The following is a 21,318-nucleotide window of genomic DNA, read 5'->3' as shown; positions in this document are numbered from 1 at the left end:
CGTCGTTGCTCACATGTATTGAATCATATTCAAGGTTGTCAGGTTATAAAATAAATTGGTACAAATCGGAAGGCATGCTGCTTTCAGCATCATGCCATTCTGGATACATTACTACATTCAATTTCAAGTGTTTACCTTCGGGTATGAAGTATTTAGGAATATTATTAAACCCAAACCTAGAGGACATTATGCTTTCAAATATGAAACCTCTCCTCCTAAAAATAAAAACAAATTTGGATAAATGGGGAAAATTGAATCTTACGTAAAAATATTGACAGTTTAGTTGAATAATTGATAAACTGATGGCAGACAAACACATAATTATATATTTGCAGACTATAGCACATTGTTAGTTGTAATGCAACAACATATGCTTTGCACAGAAAGAAAGAGATCCATGCCCCGACCTTAAAAATGAACTGTATTCATAGAGAGCAAACTGATAATACTGTCTTACCTGAGCTCTCCTGAAAGATGGCAAAAAACCCATCAAAGTTCTTGTAACCATCTGAGATGAAAAGAATATGCAAGGAATTGCCAGTGCTTTTGATTGGAGGTGGTCGCTCATTTCCACAATAACGTCCAATCACACGTGAGTTCAAGCTCTCTCCATCCCTCACTTCAATGTAGTCATACTGACAGCTGTGGTCAAACTCCAAACTGAGCATCATGAACCTGAGATAAAGAAAATGACAAGTTCAGGTGATTAGGATATGATACATGTGTCAGGATATGCAGTGCTTGTGTGATGATATACAGTCTTAGTAAAGTAATGACCCTGCAAACAAGCCCAAACCCCAAATGGGCCTGTAAACACAGACAGTTCCGTTAGCTGGTGGAAGAATATAAACATACTGCTTATGTTTCAGTGCATGCTGAAGGAATAAAACCATCCATAACATATCTGTCCATTATCTCTGCAAATGTTAATGTGCTCTGTACTCTGTTAATGTAAAAAGCAGTGAAATGTTTTGGCAGTTTGACAGTCTTGCTGTATGACGTATGAATTGAAATTATTTTAATACATTTTGTTACTTTTCATGTAGTTCTCTGAATTTATTTGACATTTTAACTTTTTGTGTAGTTTTGAGGTCTGGTAAGGATAATTTAATAATTTGTTTAATAATTCATAATCATTTGACGGCCCAAAGGCCTGCAGTCCACATTTCCTAGTGCAACGTTGTCGTTGTTCGTATGGGACAATAAAGAACCATTAATGGAAAAAAAAAGTGTGTTGGCACAGGTGCATTGGAATGTATTGGGAATATACTAAAGTAATAAACCTCCTGATCAAGTTAGTGAATTTCTTTAACCATTTCAAATCCATGACTATATGTTGTTTACATATCTTTACTTTTGTAACTACTTTCCATATGTGACCATGGACCACAAATCCAGTCATAAGGGTAAAAAGGTTTTATTTTATTTTATTTTATTTTTTAATTTTTTTTTTAGATTTACAGGTCCTTCTCAAAAAATTAGCATATTGTGAAAAAGTTCATTATTTTCCATAATGTAATGATAAAAATTAAAACTTTCATATATTTTAGATTCATTGCACACCAACTGAAATATTTCAGGTCTTTTATTGTTTTAATACTGATGATTTTGGCATACAGCTCATGAAAACCCAAAATTCCTATCTCAAAAAATTAGCATATAATGAAAAGGTTCTCTAAACGAGCTATTAACCTAATCATCTGAATAAACTAATTAACTCTAAACACCTGCAAAAGATTCCTGAGGCTTTTAAAAACTCCCAGCCTGGTTCATTACTCAAAACCGCAACCATGGGTAAGACTGCCGACCTGACTGCTGTCCAGAAGGCCATCATTGACACCCTCAAGCAAGAGGGTAAGACACAGAAAGACATTTCTGAACGAATAGGCTGTTCCCAGAGTGCTGTATCAAGGCACCTCAGTGGGAAGTCTGTGGGAAGGAAAAAAGTGTGGCAAAAAACGCTGCACAACGAGAAGAGGTGACCGGACCCTGAGGAAGATTGTGGAGAAGGACCGATTCCAGACCTTCGGGGACCTGCGGAAGCAGTGGACTGAGTCTGGAGTAGAAACATCCAGAGCCACCGTGCACAGGCGTGTGCTTTTGAACCAGAAACAGCGGCAGAAGCGCCTGACCTGGGCTACAGAGAAGCAGCACTGGACTGTTGCTCAGTGGTCCAAAGTACTTTTTTCGGATGAAAGCAAATTTTGTATGTCATTCGGAAATCAAGGTGCCAGAGTCTGGAGGAAGACTGGGGAGAAGGAAATGCCAAAATGCCTGAAGTCCAGTGTCAAGTACCCACAGTCAGTGATGGTCTGGGGTGCCATGTCAGCTGCTGGTGTTGGTCCACTGTGTTTTATCAAGGGCAGGGTCAATGCAGCTAGCTATCAGGAGATTTTGGAGCACTTCATGCTTCCATCTGCTGAAAAGCTTTATGGAGATGAAGATTTCGTTTTTCAGCACGACCTGGCACCTGCTCACAGTGCCAAAACCACTGGTAAATGGTTTACTGACCATGGTATTACTGTGCTCAATTGGCCTGCCAACTCTCCTGACCTGAACCCCATAGAGAATCTGTGGGATATTGTGAAGAGAAAGTTGAGAGACGCAAGACCCAACACTCTGGATGAGCTTAAGGCCGCTATCGAAGCATCCTGGGCCTCCATAACACCTCAGCAGTGCCACAGGCTGATCGCCTCCATGCCACGCCGCATTGAAGCAGTCATTTCTGCAAAAGGATTCCCGACCAAGTATTGAGTGCATAACTGAACATAATTATTTGAAGGTTGACTTTTTTTTTTGTATTAAAAAACACTTTTCTTTTATTGGTCGGATGAAATATGCTAATTTTTTGAGATAGGAATTTTGGGTTTTCATGAGCTGTATGCCAAAATCATCAGTATTAAAACAATAAAAGACCTGAAATATTTCAGTTGGTGTGCAATGAATCTAAAATATATGAAAGTTAAATTTTTATCATTACATTATGGAAAATAATGAACTTTTTCACAATATGCTAATTTTTTGAGAAGGACCTGTATACATCATATGAAAGCTGAATAAATAAACTTTCCATTGATGTATGGTTTGTTAGAAGGACAATATTTGGCCAAGATACAACTATTGGACAATCTGGAATCTGAGGGTGAAAAAAAAAAGCAGAAAAAAAAAAGCAAAAAAAAAAAAGAAAAGAAAATAATCAAAATATTGAGAAAATCCCCTTTAAAGTTGTCCAAATGAAGTCCTTAGCATATTACTAATCAAAATTAAGTTTATATATATTCAAGATAGGAAATTTACAAAACATCTTCATGGAACATGATATTTACTTAATATCCTAATGATTTTTGGCATAAAAGAAAAATCAATAATTTTGACCCATACAATGCATTTTTGGCGCTTGCAAATATACCTGTGCTACTGAAGAGTGTTTCTTTTGGTCGAGGATCACATATGTATGTAAAGCTGCTTTGCAACCATGCAAAATTGTGAAAATCACTATTTGAAGTGTGGTTAGATTATTGAAAAGTGAAGCTCATAACTTTACAGAGTACTGCATCATTATGAATTATTATTATTATTATTTGCAACTCAAAACATTTCTTTTTATCTATTCTATGTTTATACTCAACAAGTAGAACTCAAATACAGTATTGTACAAGGAAATATTGTATTGTACATTTAATCATTACAGGTCAACAGAGGATTCAACTAAAATAAATTAAAGTATTACTTCAATATTTAACAAATTAGATTGTTTTATTTGCAAAACCCCCACTGAATGAATTAATGAATTAATTAGGGCTGCCACTAACGACTATTTTTATTTTGATTAATCTATCGACTAATTTATTGATTAATCGATTAATCTAAACAATTAATTTCCCACCAAAAAAATCAACAAATTTACTTATGAATGTTTTATTAAACTATATTTTATTAAACCAAATGAAATCCAATTTTATATATATATATATATATATATATATATATATATATAATATATATATATATATATACATATATATATATATATATATATATATATATATATATATATATATATATATATATATATATATATATATTTTTTTTTTTTTTTTTTTTTTTTTTTTTTTTAATGAAATCAATTATTTAGAAATGCTTTTGATTATTAAAATTTAATGAAACCATTAAAATGGAATCCAGAAAATAATAGAAAACAGAATTTGATAAAGATAAAACTGTATAACTTAATTAATTAGACAGGCTTTTTGATTAATACAATTTAATTTAACCATTAAAACGGAGTATAGAAAAAAGAAAATGGCAAAAAAAAATAAATGAATAACTGAATTTACAAATAAAACGGATTTCATAGGGCCCTATTCTTACTTGCTAGAGTGTGAAACTGAGAAAAATGACTTTAAAGTTTTTTTACTTGTCCAGCCAAATTAATTATAGGTAGAACACTGTAAACTTAACAAATAGATGTTTTAGTAATGAAAATTATCTACATTAAAAAATTTGTGAGCTCAAACTTACTCTGCCTTTGCATTGTCTGCAAATGTGAGAAGTCACACCAAGGCAAAAGGCAGTAACTTCCACATTATCAGTATTTGGTTGCTGATCACCATTTACAAAATTAACAAAAGTAACACTTGTATAAAATCTGGTGATCATGGGCTATCTCATATAGGCTATTGCATATAGTAATGTGACTGTATTATTATTATTATTATTATTTATTTATTATTATTTTGACCGTAACAATCAGACTAAAAGTTAAACATGTGAGTGGATACCGTGGATACCAATTTATATACTATGCTCATTAACGTAAAAGAATGCTAGACATAGCACAGTTCCTTCTATATTGATGAATGAAATAGCCTAACCTTAAAGAACAACATGTGGACTAAAGTGAACACCAGCAAGCAGGAATAATGCTCAGAATGCTTGTGGATTAAACATCTCAGATGACGTTCATTGCCATGGATTGATTTGATCAGGTTACAAGAAAAAGTAGGATATGGATTTAATTGCAAACTGTTAGTAGGCTTCTGATTTTATGACTGATCGTGCTAACTATGGCATTTGAGTCCACACGCGTCCAACTGACAGCCTGGTGAATAATCTGCATTACAAAAAGAAAAGAAAAAAATCTTTAAAGTTTATTCACGATTACGTATTGCTGCCAAGGTATCTAGTCTTTACAGTGCTTTCTTATATGGAGCTGTTTGGTAGATTGTGATCTATCTAATTTGTTTGTCTACACCCTAATTAAAATGTGACAGACTTTAATGGAGAATAAAAAATAAAAAAAACAGAACACCATATAACTCCAAAACGCCACCATAACTTAATTTTGATGCATGGCTAAACACAGGCAGCACGCTGTAACTCAATTTGAGCGTTCCAAACAAAGTGAAAGATCCATAACTGGTAGTGATGGCCAAATGAAGCCTCATGAAGCTTTTCGGCTTTTCAGCCAAGCGGTTCACAAAATGGTTAATTTCTGGAGGCTTCATTTGCTCACAATACCACCTGGTGTCCAAAGAGTGTAAAACAATCAGATATATTACAGACAGAGGTGTAAAGTCCGGGGGTCAGAGAGTAAAAGTCCTGCCTTATTCCACCCATTAGCTCAGACAGCTGATTTCACCAGAGGAGGAACCACAGCCTTTGCACAGCAGTATAATTTTATATATATATATATATATATATATATATATATATATATATATATATATATATATATATATATATATATATATATATATACATACATTTTTTTTTTTTTTTGTGGTAATAAAGATAGATGTAAGTGAACAATAGCCTTTAAATTTACTTAAAATTAGGTTGGGCATATAAATGACGTTCATATGGGACACGTCCTGGCCAGGATTCTAATATTGCCTAAAATATCCAGGCTTTGGCTGTTTGCACTGTGCAGGTCGATCGTTGTATGACATTCATGAGAGCTATAGAGAGCAGAGCAGACGGCTCCTTATGCTTTTGAATCGCTCTCACGTGTTTGTTCGGTCGTTTGACTTGAAGCGGCACTGCGCACTTAGGTGTCTTTTTTTGATCGGTGTGCAGCGACACTTCAAGTCAAACAAATGAACAAACACGTGCACATATTTGCATCGCTTTGATCGTTCCATGTAGATCTCACCTCCTCACACGCAGCCCGACGATTGGTCAATTATATACAATACCTGCATGTTATTGGTTAAACTGCTTTGGATGTATTACAAAAAATCAAAAACAATTACTTCAAATAACCAGTATGAACGGTGCATATGGCCACCCTACATAAAATACATATATAATAGCAATGAGGCAATAATAATTAGTTCAAATAAAGTATCAAAAGCAAGAAATCATATGGTTTTATTGAACAAAACTGTTAAAATACATAATGTAATATAAACAGTGTTGGGCAGTAACATATTACTTAGTAATGAGTTACTGTAATTTGATAACTTTTTTTAGTAATGGAGTAATCTAACGCATTATAATTTTCAAAATAGTAATTAGAGTATAGGTACAAGACGATGTCTCTATACGTTACTGCCGCGTTACATTGCTGACAGAATGCAGTGTTTTATATTCTAGAGTAAGAGTGTCACGATATACAAGTATTGACGATAACTGTGATATTCAAAGCAACAGTTATCGATATCGTGTTAATTTAGTGTGTGACGATATACCGCAATATTTAAAATGAACAGTTCTCTTATGATAACACCACATGTATAATCTGTAGCGCCAGTTCCTGGTTGATCCCCCAGGTGGCAGTATCGTGCCTTAACGCTCACACCTGTCACACAAGAAGACACAGTGCTCGCATCTACTCCGAGGAGGGCCGTGTTCAGCAGAGTAAGTTGTCATTATTTTATTAGTCATAGAATGGGAAACGTTATATTAACCTGTTAACAGCGGTTTTCTGTGTTCATATATTTAAGTAAAAGGTGATTATTTTAATAATTACCATGTTTTCTTTACTCGTCTTATTTTTGTATTTGCACTCCATACAGCCTGTGCATAGTAACACTTTATTTCTTTGTTCAAATCTATTACTAGTTACACGATTAAAACTGATCTTGAAAAACTGAGCGACCACATTGCTACATTAAAAGCAGTGTCATGCACTTAATGCCTCATCTGCGGTCATTCTTCAATAAGGTTCATTAGTTAACATTAGTTAATTACATTAGTTAACATATATAAATAACATAAATAATAATGAACAATATTTCCACAGCGTTTATTAATCTTAGTTCATATTAATTTCAGAATCAGAATCAGAAAGAGCTTTATTGCCAAGTATGCTTACGCATACAAGGAATTTGTTTTAGTGACATAAGCTTCCAGTACACAGAGACAACAACAACAAAAAAAAAAAAAAAAAAAAAAAAAATTGCAAATAAATAAATTGTATGAACAGTTGCGCTATAGATGACAATGGATTAGAATAGAGTAAGATGCAGAGATGTACTTTCAGCATTTACTAATGCATTATTAAAATCACAAGTTGTGTTTGTAACCATTAATGCACTGTGAACTAACATGAACAATGAACGACTCAATTTTTAATAACATCAACAAAGATTAATAAATCGTGTAATAAATGTATTGTTCATTGTTCATTCATGTTAGTTAATACATTAATGTTAACAAATGACATCTTATTGTAAAGTGTTACCATTAATATTTATTAATCATACTGTTGAACTTGACAGTATTTTCTCTCTTGTTATTTCATAGGAGCTTCAAAGAAGACGGAGAAAGCCAGAGTCTTGTGCCCTGCGTTTATCAGTATCCTTATGTTCGTTTGGTGAAAAAGAAAAACAAAGTAAAAAATAATTTGACTGATATCTTTCCCCCCAAGGTTTCTATAGATATCACAATATATTGATTCTAAATCGATTCGATATATAAAATTCTAATATCGTGACAGCCCTAATCTAGAGATTGTAAAAAGGATGTAGCACACTAAGTGCCAGTGGATTAGAGACCTGCCCCCGCGAGACCCGACGCAACAGAGTGCAGCGCAGTACAAGATGCTGCAGCGAGTGGTTAGACACTTGTGTGTGTGCGGGATGCAGGAGAATAAAATGATTCATGGGACTCCTGCAAAATAGAAATATCTAAACATAAAATATCTAAAACAAATAAATTGTTGTTCATCTATTGCACAAAAGCAACATGAACTAATATAAAATATAAATGATTAACAGGCGCAAGTGTATGCAGAGTTTCTATTTAGGATATAACACCTGTTTGCAGCATTGAGCAATGCAGTGCTGAAATTTGCGTACTTACAAATCCTCTCATTATAACAAAAGAATTGTAGACATTATGAAAGATTCATTATGCATATATTTATTGTGTTATAACAGAGATTTGTGAGATTGCAATGAACTATTCTTTGCTGGCATTCTGCCAAACCATGCACGCAGCAGCTGCTTGCTTTATTTAAAAATAACAGTGTTCTGTGAATGTTGATGCATTAATAACAAACATTTATCGGGAGCGTGTATGCTGGGATTTAATAAATTTCATGGAGAAAAAAAGTAATGTAACTAGTAATTTAACTAATTACTAATTACTTTTGAAATAAAGTAATCAGAACAGTAACGTAATTACTTTTAAAAGGAGTAATCAGTAATTTGATTACATTTTCAGAGTAACTTGCCTAACACTGATTATAAACAATAGAGCTAATGTACATTGCGCATTACAACAAAGGCCTGCAGAGGGCGCCAACGGACTGATGATTCTTTTTACACATTGCTGTGCGATCTAATACTTGTTCAATTTTGACAAAGCACCATTTAATTCAAATGTCCACTTAATCTTTAATATTTGTCCATTTCTTTAGGATAGAAATGCTATAGCCACTGTAATTAATAAATAATTATATAAAATATGTGGACATCAAAATGTGTAAACTCAGAGTGAGGGTTTGAGCTTTTATTTTGAAACCATGATGCATTCTCCTGAGTTTGCATAGATTTATAAATGATTTACCTTACAAATCTGATGAAATGGCACATGTTGCATTCCCAGATGAACGTTATAATAAACCCAAACTCAGAGTTTCAGATGCTCCGCACATATAAATGATAACAGTTCCTGTGGAACTACTGTGAACGCTGTGTGACGCACGTACTTAACCTACACCCATGTAAATAATTAAAGCACATATACTGCATTAGAACTGCATTGCATATAATTATTTAATTAAATTGTAGCATTTGTGAATTCACAATTATGCTTAATTATGATTTTTTTAAATGGGTTTAATATATCATGCAGCCTTGGGAAACAGTCTAATAATGTGTTTTATGGATTCTCATCCGTGAAATGCGCCACTTCTGGTATTTTGCCATTAGTTGACGCAAGCAAAATGAAGCCGGTGCCAAGTTTAGAGCTGTTAACAACAAAACACAGCAGAAAACAACAATGCTAATTATAAATATACAGTGAATATACAGTGAATATAAATATACAGTGGGTACGGAAAGTATTCAGACCCCCTTAAATTCTTCACTCTTTGTTATATTGGAGCCATTTGCTAAAATCATTTAAGTTCATTTTTTTCCTCATTAATGTACACACAGCACCCCATATTGACCATATTGACAGAAAAACACAGAATTGTTGACATTTTTGCAGATTTATTCAAAAAGAAAAACTGAAATATCACATGGTCCTAAGTATTCAGACCCTTTGCTCAGTATTTAGCAGAAGCACCCTTTTGATCTAATACAGCCAGAGTCTTTTTGGGAAAGATGCAACAAGTTTTTCACTACTAGATTTGGGGATCCTCTGCCATTCCTCCTTGCAGATCCTCTCCACTTCTGTCAGGTTGGATGGTAAACATTGGTGGACAGCCATTTTCAGGTCTCTCCAGAGATGCTCAATTGGGTTTAAGTCAGGGCTCTGGCTGGGCCATTCAAGAACAGTCACGGAGTTGTTGTGAAGCCACTCCTTCGTTATTTTAGCTGTGTGCTGGGGGTCATTGTCTTGTTGGAAGGTGAACCTTCGGCCCAGTCTGAGGTCCTGAGCACTGTGGAGAAGGTTTTCGTCCAGGATATCCCTGTACTTGGCTGCATTCATCTTTCCCTCGATTGCAACCAGTCGTCCTTTCCCTGCAGCTGAAAAACACCCCCACAGCATGATGCTGCCACCACCATGCTTCACTGTTGGACTGTATTGGACAGGTGATGAGCAGTGCCTGGTTTTCTCCACACATACCGCTTAGAATTAAGGCCAAAAAGTTCTATCTTGGTCTCATCAGACCAGATAATCTTATTTCTCTGTTTTTTTAGCAAACTCCATGCGGGCTATCATGTGTCTTGCACTGAGGAGAGGCTTCCGTCGGGCCACTCTGCCATAAAGCCCCGACTGGTGTAGGGCTGCAGTGATGGTTGACTTTCTACAACTTTCTCCCATCTTCTGATTGTATCTCTGGAGCTCAGCCACAGTGATCTTTGGGTTCTTCTTTACCTCTCTCACCAAGGCTCTTCTCCCCCGATAGCTCAGTTTGGCCGGACGGCCAGCTCTAGGAAGGGTTCTGGTCGTCCCAAACGTCTTCCATTTAAGAATTATGGGGGCCATTGTGCTCTTAGGAACCTTAAGTGCAGCAGAATTTTTTTTGTAACCTTGGCCAGATCTGTGCCTTGCCACAATTCTGTCTCTGAGCTCTTCAGGCAGTTCCTTTGACGTCATGATTCTCATTTGCTCTGACATGCACTGTGAGCTGTAAGGTCTTATATAGACAGGTGTGTGGCTTTCCTAATCAAGTCCAATCAGTATAATCAAACACAGCTGGACTCAAATGAAGGTGCAGAACCATCTCAAGGATGATCAGAAGAAATGGACAGCACCTGAGTTAAATATATGAGTGTCACAGCAAAGGGTCTGAATACTTAGGACCAAGTGATATTTCAGTTTTTCTTTTTTAATAAATCTGCAAAAATGTCAACGATTCTGTGTTTTTCTGTCAATATGGGGTGCTGTGTGTACATTAATGAGGGAAAAAATGAACTTAAATGATTTAAGCAAATGGCTGCAATATAACAAAGAGTGAAAAATTTAAGGGGGTCTGAATACTTTCCGTACCCACTGTAGTTATTTTTCATACTATCTATCTATCTATAACCTATGCTCAAACTAGATGTGACAAGACGTTTCTGATTTACATTTAGCATTATTATTCTCTAGGCTAAGAACATTTCAAAATAATCATGTAATTATAATTTGGAAAATTGTTGTTAGATGGCTAGGATAGAACTTAAACTTTGAAATTGCTAGTTCCCTTTCGAACGTTCACTCTCGTTATGTATGGGGGAAAACTCCCTTTTTCCTTTCTGCTGAAGCTGATTTGTTCACGTTTGTGTAGCTGCATAAACCAATGGTGCTTGAGCCCGCCAGAAGGGGCAGGGCCGACTCGTAGCTCCATTCATCAGATCATTTCTCCTTCAGCGACAAGGATCATCTCTTCGCTGACTCTTCTGCAAGAAGAAGCCATAGAAGAAGCTCCAGCTCTGCTCCCCGCCCTGAAAGAAGCCAAGGCAGTGACATAAGTGATCTCTGCAGGCATCCAGCATCCGGAGCAAAAGAGCAAATTTCTAAGAGAGAATTGTCATGCTGCGAGCCCTTGCACGATGAAGACGGACACAGCGAGTGTGCTGCCTGCCTCGGCCGCGCCCATGTAGAGGCTGCGCTCACTGATGGCTAATGCTCTTTCTGCGAGAGCACCAGTCTCTCTCGTCTATGCTCATGGGTCGCCTTGTTTCACCCGCCAGGCCCTCCCGTCTTTCTCCTCCCCTAAGAGGAAAAAACAGCGGGGCAGCGGATCTTTTTCAGCGGGCTCGAGCGGTGTCAAATCGGCTCAGCGCCCATGTGCCCCGCCCTTCCCGCGTCCTCTCATGCCAGTGTGCTTCACAAGTGAGGACCAGCGCCCCTCTTCAGCCGCGAGTGGACTGGTCTCATTCAGTGCGTCCGAAGAGGACATTATTATCGATGATGTCACCGCCGACGACTCTGTATCCTTGGCGGTGTCAGGAATGGAGGAATGGGGCAATTCCGGCGAGGAGCAACCCCTCCCCCTCAGGTGCCGAAACCAGACGCCGAGCATATCCGCGTCCTCGCAAAGGCTGTGGAGGATCTGGGCCTCAAGTGTAGGGCTTCGGACAAACCCGCCACTTGGCTTACTAGACAAGTGGTTCCTGCCAGAGACCCACCAGCAATCCTCACGCCACGCCCGGCCCTGTTCTTGCCAGCTGTCCATGACGAGGTTACCAAGATGTGGAGCGCCCCTATTCGGCACGGGTAAACCCCTCGACTGCAGTAGCTCTAACCACCGTTGACGGTGCTGACGAAAGAGGGTACACCAAACTTCTCCCCCTGGAGAAAGCAATCACCTCACATCTGTGCCCACCATCTGCCCTCAGGCTTAAAGGGCCATGCAGCACATCCACCTAAGCCCTACAGGACTACCTCGGCCATCGCCAATAGGGCTTATGCAGCAGCCGGACAGGCCGGTTCGGTGTTGCATACAATGGCAATCCCTCAAGTGTTTCAAGCCAAATTTCACCGTAACATGGACAAGTCTGGCCAAGAGCACCAAGAGGCCTTTAAGGAGCTGCGTACAGCAACAGACCCGGCTCTGCATGCTACAAAGGTGATCGGCAGGACCATTGCCAGTCTGGTGGTGCTGGAGCGCCACCTCTGGCTAACGCTGACAGAGTTTAGGGACGCTGAGAAAATGGCCTTCCTCGACTTTCCAGTCTCGCCGAAAGGGCTATTCAGCTCCGCTGTAAATGGGTTTACTGAGCAGCTTTCGGAGGCTCAGAAGACGTCGCAGGCACTGCGTCATTTCCTCCCTAAACATGGAAGAGCCCCGCTGCTCAGCCTGCAAAGCCAGCGCAGCATCAGCCTCAGCGGAAGACAGAGCCTGTGCTGAAACAGCACCCCAGGTCGGCGAAACGCTTCCCCTTCCCGAAGCGTCAAGGTCCCTGCCCATGAGTTGTGCTGGACCCTGAACCACCAAAGCCGTCTTGAGGTGCTAGAGAGGAAAAAGAGGTGCTCCCTTCTCACCTCGGCTGGAACGTCTCTTCGACCTCTCTTCGAACACCTCTGAGAGATGGAGTTTCGTCGCTGTCCACTTTTGCCAGATTCTATAACTTAGACATCCTCGCCCTGCAGGCGCGGATTCTATCTGTCTAACCTCTCATGTGGGTAGTGGTTTCTCATGCCCTCAGCTAAGCTTGTGGCGAGATAATGCCCAAGTCCCTTAGGCCCCTTATTAGTGCTCTAACACTGGGCTCACAGAGCAGCATGTAATTGTTGCTTGTAATACGGCGTGATTGGATTCGTTACCATACATAACGAGAGTGAATGTTCAAAAGGGAATGCTTTCAGTTACTTAACATAACCACGGTTCCCTGAGATAAGGAACAAGCATTATGTCACGTGCCACACTACAAGCTGCACGAATCGATGATCGTCGCTTCAGTTGAATGATCTGATGAATGGCGCTACGGGCCGACTTATATAGAGTCGGCCCCGCCCCTTCTGGCGGGCTGAAGCGCCATTGGTTTGTGCAGCTACACAAACGTCAACAAATCAGACTTCAGCAGAAAGGAAAAAAGGAGTTTTCCCCTTTAGATAACGCTCATTCCCTTATCTCAGGGAACCGAGGTTACGTTAAGTAACCGAAAGCATTATCTTTCTTTTCTGCTCAAGATGAAAACGTTTTGATTATTGTAGTTACATTTTATTTTTTAATAATGCTTTTAAGTAGGCTAAAGTATTAAAATAATATAGATTTCAGGAGGAAAACCCTGAACAGAAACAGTATTTTTTTTTTGTCACATGACCTTGCATGTATCTAAATGTTAAAATACAATACATGTAAAAAAACATGATAAAAGATTAAAACATAGCCTATAAATAACAGACTGGATGTACAACCTTACATGTTACCACCACTTTTTTTCTTTTTTTTTTTTTTTTTTTTTTTACAAAGCAGATAATCGAATATATATTTTGTCTATAGCTTATAAAACAGCTTCATAAATATGAAGATTTCAATACATGAGGATGCTGAATGAGATTTTTTTTTAGCAAGCCATTAAATGACTTGAGACTTGACTTGGACTCCAAGTTAAAGACTTGTGAACATCTCTGGGCCAAACAGAGTGAGGGTGAAACCGGTCAGAAAAGTTCCAGCATTTCATCCTTCACCAGGTCTAGCAGGATGGGTCTTCTTCCTGCCATCTTGCACCTAACTTCAGGAGGGAGGACCAGAAGGGCAGTGTGGCTTCTTGTACCCTCCCTCGTAAGGACTGATGTAGGAGCATCACAACCAGTCCCCAGCATGGAGGGGACAGACCTGACCTAAGGAAAATGGCAGGAATGACATTACCCTAAGAAGAAATGGGTGATAGTAGTGCATCAGGTCTACACTCTCTCCCATTCTCTTCTCTTCCCATTCTGTTCCAGTTCCTGTTAGGGCTTATGCCTCGTCTCCACTAATACACATTTGTTTTCCAATTCAGTTGGCTCCTGTTAGCGAGCTGTTTCAGGGCACCGAGTTGGTTTTGTTTTGTGACTCCAGGGCATCGGTGTATTAAACTGTATTGACAAATAACTGATAATAGCTCAGTCAGAGAAGATGGTGGTTCAACATCAAGATGCTTCTGACTCTTAAGATGCTTATAGCATTAATTTCTCTTAAGAGGGTAGGGGACTTGCAGGCCCTTTCAGTAGCTCCCTGCTGCCTTGACTTAGTCTTGTGTAGCCAGACGTTCTAACTTACCTCAGAAGGTCTGGGAACCTTGGCCACTTTGAATGGCTACACCAAATGACTGACAGGTAAAGCAACCAATAACGTTTAGTTTTTTTGTCGTGTCATGTTTAGGGGCATGGAAGTGTCACCACAATAACAGACCAGTGTCTAGACCTCTTGGACTTATTTTAAAGAGTATATGCCATGAAAATGACATATTTCACATACTTTGAAAAATCCAGCCTTTAGTTGATCCTGATAATGAAGTTTAGTTTCTGCTGCCATGGATCTGAGGGATTACACTCAGTCTTGGGGTTTTGTTTCCAGAAGATAGACTTTATTTCAGAGAGAAACCAAGCTGAGATGTTCTCTGTGAGAAGATCTCTCGAATGTCCTATGGTATCTTCTTATATACAGTATACAGGGCATTCCAAATATTTCATAATTTTCCTTATGCTTACATTCGATTCCTCCCTAGAGAGAAGGGCCCCCCTACTTGTTTTGGTAAAGAGAAAGACCCTTTTGTTGGTCTTTCCAGATGTTTCTCATGTTCTGGTGGTACATCCTGGCCACGTACATAGGATTATAATGGAATAATAACTATAGACATATATGGCTAAATTCACCTTGATTATAGTTGATTAATGAAAAATCTTATTAATAAAAATCTTCCACAATAAGCGCTCATCATTACAGCTGTAAACATGACAGCTTTCTTATTTCGTGAGGGGGTTTGGCATCACGCATATTTGTTTCCAGGGTGTGATGTGTGATGTCCAAGGTGATCTTGCACATTAGGCTGAATTACGTTCCAAAGGTGCCTTCATCACCATTTCATCCTGTTATTCTTCAAGCTTTCACCGCTACCGAAACATCAGAGCAGCAAAAAAAGTTATGTCCAGTCCAGGCCTTATGGGTTTATGGGGGGGCTCTTCTACATCCAGAGAGACTATATTTCATTGGGTTTCAAATGCAATTTCCCTTGCCTATAAGGGTGTATGGTGTAGCTTTGCCTCTAGTGTTTTTCAAGTGATATCTTCTAGCCTGCTGTATTCCCCTGTCTATCTCCAGTCTCTGCATCTCCTGTGATCTCCTCCTTGTTACCCCTGTGAAAGTAAGAAGGATACTATACCTATGTTCCCATAGCATGGATTTCTGGAGCAGTGTCTTGTTAACATATAACCGGCTAACATACGTAATCCTGAGATGTTCTGCTAACTTATTAAGGTTTACAGTGTAGTCACTGAGATGCCTATTAGGATATCAATATTTTTCTCTCCTGTGCAGGGACAGCAAGGCAAAATGTAATAAACAATGGTGATGATTACATTTTAATCCTTTATTAGCCGATTTTGGGTTTTATGCTAAGTTGTAGTAGATATGGAGAGTGGTGTCACAAACACCAAGCAGGGAGTGCTCTGCCCTTTGGGCCCTTATTCTTGTTTGTGTAATCATTATTGGTTTTTCATTGTTTTGTTTTTCAAATCATCTTATTGGTTCTGGTTTGTAACCAGGAAGTAGATTTAGGAGTTGTGTAACTTATGTAGGAGGACTAATTTAGTAACTTCATTAGAAGTGGATCTGGTCTTATTTTTGTATCCATTGTTTATTGTAATCTGCACATGTCCAGAAAAAAAAAAAAATCTTAGGCTGGCTGCACACTAGACGATTTTCAAATCTTAAACGATTTTAAAACCATTACAGACCACAGATATGAAGACAGTTCAACCGATTTTTAGACTTATAATCCTCTGAACACACACACTAGACGATTCGAGCAGACCGCAATACCACACACTTGTTGACTGTAGGAACGATTTCACAGTGACACGTGATCTCACAGACACTCACAAGATCAAATGTGACTAGAGAAGAAAAACTAATAGTGGACAATTAATGTTGATAATAATCGTTATGATACCACACAATAGAGGATTTTTGGGACAAAAAATCGCTTGCAACAAGCCATGAATCAGTGCAAATCGGGCATTAAAATCTGGCTGGCATGTTTCAGCTATAGAAGCACGCAACATCCGGTAGGTGACGCTTGCTCACTCTCATTGGCTATTGCAGGCATCACATCAGAGGCAGCACGATCAAGAGTCGTAAATATCAAACATGTTGTAATGACACCACACAATAGAGGATTTTTTGGACGAAAAATTGCTTGTCATAAGCTGCGAATTGGGCCACAGCCCCCTGATTGTTCAGGGATGCAAATCTGGCTTAAAATCGTCTAGTGTGCGGCCAGCCTTAAGCAGTGCGGTGAATTATTATTGTTCATTGTTGTCTGTTCAGGGAATATTAGTAATGCAAATAACATGGGTTATCTTAAAACATTTTATTATAATATTTACACCATCCAAATACGTATATATTTCCTTCTAATTCTCATTGCTGGCTGGTTTATATTCACTGTTAAGAAAATTTATTAATGTAGCCTGCTTATAATAGCAGTGAACTTAAAACAACAGGACAAAAAAATAGTTAACCGCTGACTGTTTTAGGTGTACAGTGACCTCTGGCAGTTTAAGTGTTAATGTGCTAAAATTAGGGATATGCTGGTATCAAATTTTCCTGTTGCGATTAATTGATAATGTTTTGTCACGGTATGCAGTTTCAAAAAAGTGGTCATAATACAGTAAAACAGGTTAAATAACTTTTTTCTTATAACAAAAATACTGTAACTGAACATTTAAATACAATAAAGCAATACAAAAAATATATTTAAAGTTAAAAGTTTTACACTGATTAAAGTGCAAAAGAACTTTAAAGACCCATAGGTATCACTTTACAATAAGACCTCATTAGTTAACCTTAGTTAATGCATTAACATTCACAATGAGCAATAGCTACATTTGCTACAGAAGTTATTACTCTTTGTTAAAAATGTGTTATTAAATATTGGAATACCTAAGATTAATGAATGTTCAGAAGATTTTTTCATTGGCAGTTTGTTAACTAATGAAGCCCTAATGTAAAGTGTTAATGAACAATAAAGAATCAAAACACTTTCAAACAATATCTAGGGCATGTTGTAGTCCAGATTAAAATGGAAAAAAATTATGGAAATATATAAATATTATTTTATATTATTTAAATGTTTAGAAAGTAGCAGCTGCTTTTATTTATGGGGTTTCCACGGACGTCTCCTTCCTTAACCAGCTAAATGACTTTTATGCTCGCTTCAACAGCGACAGCAAGGAGACGGCCACCAAAACCACACACTCAGCAGATCACCAACCTCTCAATTCACCTCCACAGATGTCCACACTGCATTGAGCCGGATCAACGCACGCAAGGCTGCCGGCCCGGACTGCATTCCTGGACGTGTGCTTAGGGCATGTGCAGAGCAGCTTGCAGGGGTCTTCACAGACATTTTCAACCTGTCCCTCACCCAAGCAACTGTGCCAACATGTTTTAAGTCCACATCCATTGTGCCAGTACCAAAACACTCCTCCCCGATGTGCCTGAATGACTATCGCCCCGTAGCACTCACACCCATCATTATGAAGTGCTTTGAGTGATTGGTCCTAGCACACCTCAAGGACTGCCTCCCACCCACACTGGACCCACACCAATTTGCCTGCCGCAGAAATAGGAGCACAGAGGATGCAGTATGCACAGTGCTGCACTCTGCACTCACACACCTGGACAATAACAACACATATGTTCGGATGTTGTTTGTTGACTTCAGTTCAGCATTTAACACCGTCATTCCCTCCAAGCTGACCACAAAACTTGGAGACCTGGACATTAATACCTCCCTCTGCAACTGGATCATGGACTTTCTGACCAACAGACCTCAGCATGTTAGGTCAGGCCACACCCACTCCACCACCATCACACTTAACACCGGCGTACCACAGGGCTGTGTGCTGAGCCCATTCCTCTACTCCCTCTACACCCACGACTGCAAGCCTGTGCATGGATCCAACTCCATCATTAAGTTTGCAGATGACACCACAGTGATTGGCCTCATCAGGGGGCTGGGGGGTAGTTCTGTATAACTTGCAGAACAGGTTTTAGGACAACTTTAAAGAAAGGTTTGATCCACTTCAAATGTTGACTACTGTATAGCGCAATAAAGTGTATTAGTTAGGTATTATAACTTAATTTCAGCGGAGGTTGCCTTATTAGCCACTTTTTAAATTACTTTAACCAAAACTGTTGCATTAGGGCTGGGCGATAGGCCTATGGCCTAAAAAAAAAAAATCCCAGATTTTTTTTTCAAACAAAAAAAAAAATCCGATTTACAATTTAAATCAATTTTTTTTGCCTCCCTACTTAAAATCAATATTCAAATGACAAAGAAATTGTTCAAAACAAGTTTTAATATAACAATATATTCGAAGGGTTGTGAGTTCGAGTCTCGGGCTGGCAGGAATTGTGGGTGGGGGGAGTGCATGTACAGTTCTCTCTCCACCTTCAATACCATGACTTAGGTGCCCTTGAGCAAGGCACCGAACCCCCAACTGCTGCCCGGGCGCCGCAGCATAAAAATGGCTGCCCACTGCTCCGGGTGTGTGTTCACAGTGTGTGTGTGTGTTCACTGCTCTGTGTGCACTTGCACTTCGGATGGGTTTAAATGCAGAGCACGAATTCTGAGTATGGGTCACCATACTTGGCTGAATGTCACGTCACTTTCACTTTAACTTTCTTATTAATACTAGCCCATCATGCATCTAACCATCCACTCGGCGTTAAGAGCTGTTCAGATTAAAACTGGCAGCTCCGCAGTGAGTCAGTGTCATGGACGGAGGACAGACCAAGTGTAGGCTTAAATCAGTTTTCTAGTCTATATTTTCATCTCGTTATGTCGCTGGTTTAGGTTATGTATTTATTTTTATTTCTTATATCAATTATTTGTAAATATAGCAGACACTGTCTAACCGTGTCTACACCGGACGGCCTTGTTCATATAGGGCGAAACATCTCTCTCACTCGACAGTACAGTAGGCCTATGTGAGCGGAGTGGAGCAGCAACAATTTCCCTCCGCGCTCCGAGCATTTAATAATCACTAAGCTCCGCGGTTCATTGATACCAGAAACACTGCTCCGCCTTCACTCTGTGGCTAAAGTTGAAATGTTATGTTCGTGTAACGTGAAGGTTCGGTATGTGGTGGTAGATCACTCTTTATAATAATGAACAGCAGAATGGAGACAGAAGACTTCCACAAGCGGCACTTTTTACTGACCACCGTCACAACAACAACACTTCCTTAAACACAGCCTTTCACGTGACGTCACTAACCAATCAGAAGCAAGGACTTAGACTGAGATAAACGTGAGCAGAATATCCTTACTGCATTAAATATGTAAACCCCATAAAGGTGTAAATAATTAACTGACTAAACATTGTAAATATACTTCTAGTATATTAACTCAAATATAAATCATATTAAATTCTAAGCATTACAACTTTCCAACATGAAATATGAACTCCACTTCTAAACCTTACATTTCCTCCCCCACCCACAAAGGAAACGTCCCCGTTTCCCATCAAATAAACAAGTAACAGTCACCACAGCAATAAACCAACTGTATCAGTTCAGAACATAGTCCTTAAGGAATCTTGGAGGTCTAACTGAACGTTTCCAAGGGCGTAGCAAAGAACCAGAAGCCTGAGGAGTGGAGGGGACAGTGTCAAACTGGCCTACTGGGCCAAAGGAGGGAACTGAGCAAGACTGAGTCAGGGGAGAGCGGGATTGGGGCTGTGGTCGGGGTTGTGGATGGCCAGTGGGAGGGACTAATGAGGGAGTATTGCCCTGGCCAGATAAGGTGTAGCTCCTCGTGGCTGCAAACTTTAAAGGCTTAAAGGGCAAAGCACCTGATAATGCAGTCAAATGAGGGAGTTGAGACTGCAAAAAGTCACGTGTAGGTGTGTCTCATGTCCACAATCTGGCACAGGAGCATAGTAGGGTCTGAGACGGTTGTAGTGTGACAATCTGGGACTTATCAGACTGATCCAGGAGATAGTGAATCCTGTATGTCACTCCAGGAGAATCCACATCAGATCCTAGGCACTCTAATATTTCAAAGGGGCCTTTCCAGTGAGGAGCAAGTTTTTGTTTTGCTGTAGTGGGGTCATTTAACCAGACAAGGTCTCCCGGAACATAGGGAGTGTGCTTAACACTCTTGTCATACTGTCGTTTCTGCTGATTGTGGGCATAATCTCGGTTCCATGCCGCAGAACTGAAAGCGGACTGAAGTTTCTGTGTCAATTGTGCAACATAGTCCGCAGGAGAACCCGTAATAGACAAAGATGGTGTGTTGTTAGGTAACAGCATGTTGACAGGCATCCTGGCTTCATGACCATGTGTGAGGAAGAATGGTGTGAATCCTGTTGTAGAGTGTGGGTTGGTATTGTAAGCCAAAGCAACTTGGTTGAGGCAGTCATCCCATTCCCCAGACTGCTGAAGAAGTGTCTTGGCTAACTGATCAATAAGTGTCCTGTTGAACCTCTCAATCATGCCGTCACACTGAGGATGATATGGGCTGGTACGTGTTTTCTGCACGCACAGCAGGTCACA

At 39.2% G+C, this 21,318-nt stretch overlaps 1 protein-coding gene across 4 annotated transcripts in view; it reads right to left on the bottom strand.

The window, feature by feature from the left end:
• The window catches only part of pamr1b (peptidase domain containing associated with muscle regeneration 1b), a 169,191-nt gene that overhangs the window by 30,641 nt on the left and 117,232 nt on the right, over positions 1–21,318 (bottom strand). For all 4 annotated transcript variants that reach the window (XM_042753304.1, XM_042753305.1, XM_042753306.1 and 1 more), the window contains one exon: positions 458–675. In XM_042753304.1, coding sequence (XP_042609238.1) covers positions 458–675 — 218 coding nt within the window. The remainder of the gene's footprint in view (positions 1–457; positions 676–21,318) is intronic.

Source organism: Cyprinus carpio, chromosome B25 (assembly GCF_018340385.1).
Source record: "Cyprinus carpio isolate SPL01 chromosome B25, ASM1834038v1, whole genome shotgun sequence".
NCBI classification, from domain to species: domain Eukaryota; kingdom Metazoa; phylum Chordata; class Actinopteri; order Cypriniformes; family Cyprinidae; genus Cyprinus; species Cyprinus carpio.
The sequence above is the reverse complement of the archived record's forward strand: the minus strand, read 5'-3'. Positions and strand labels throughout refer to the sequence as shown.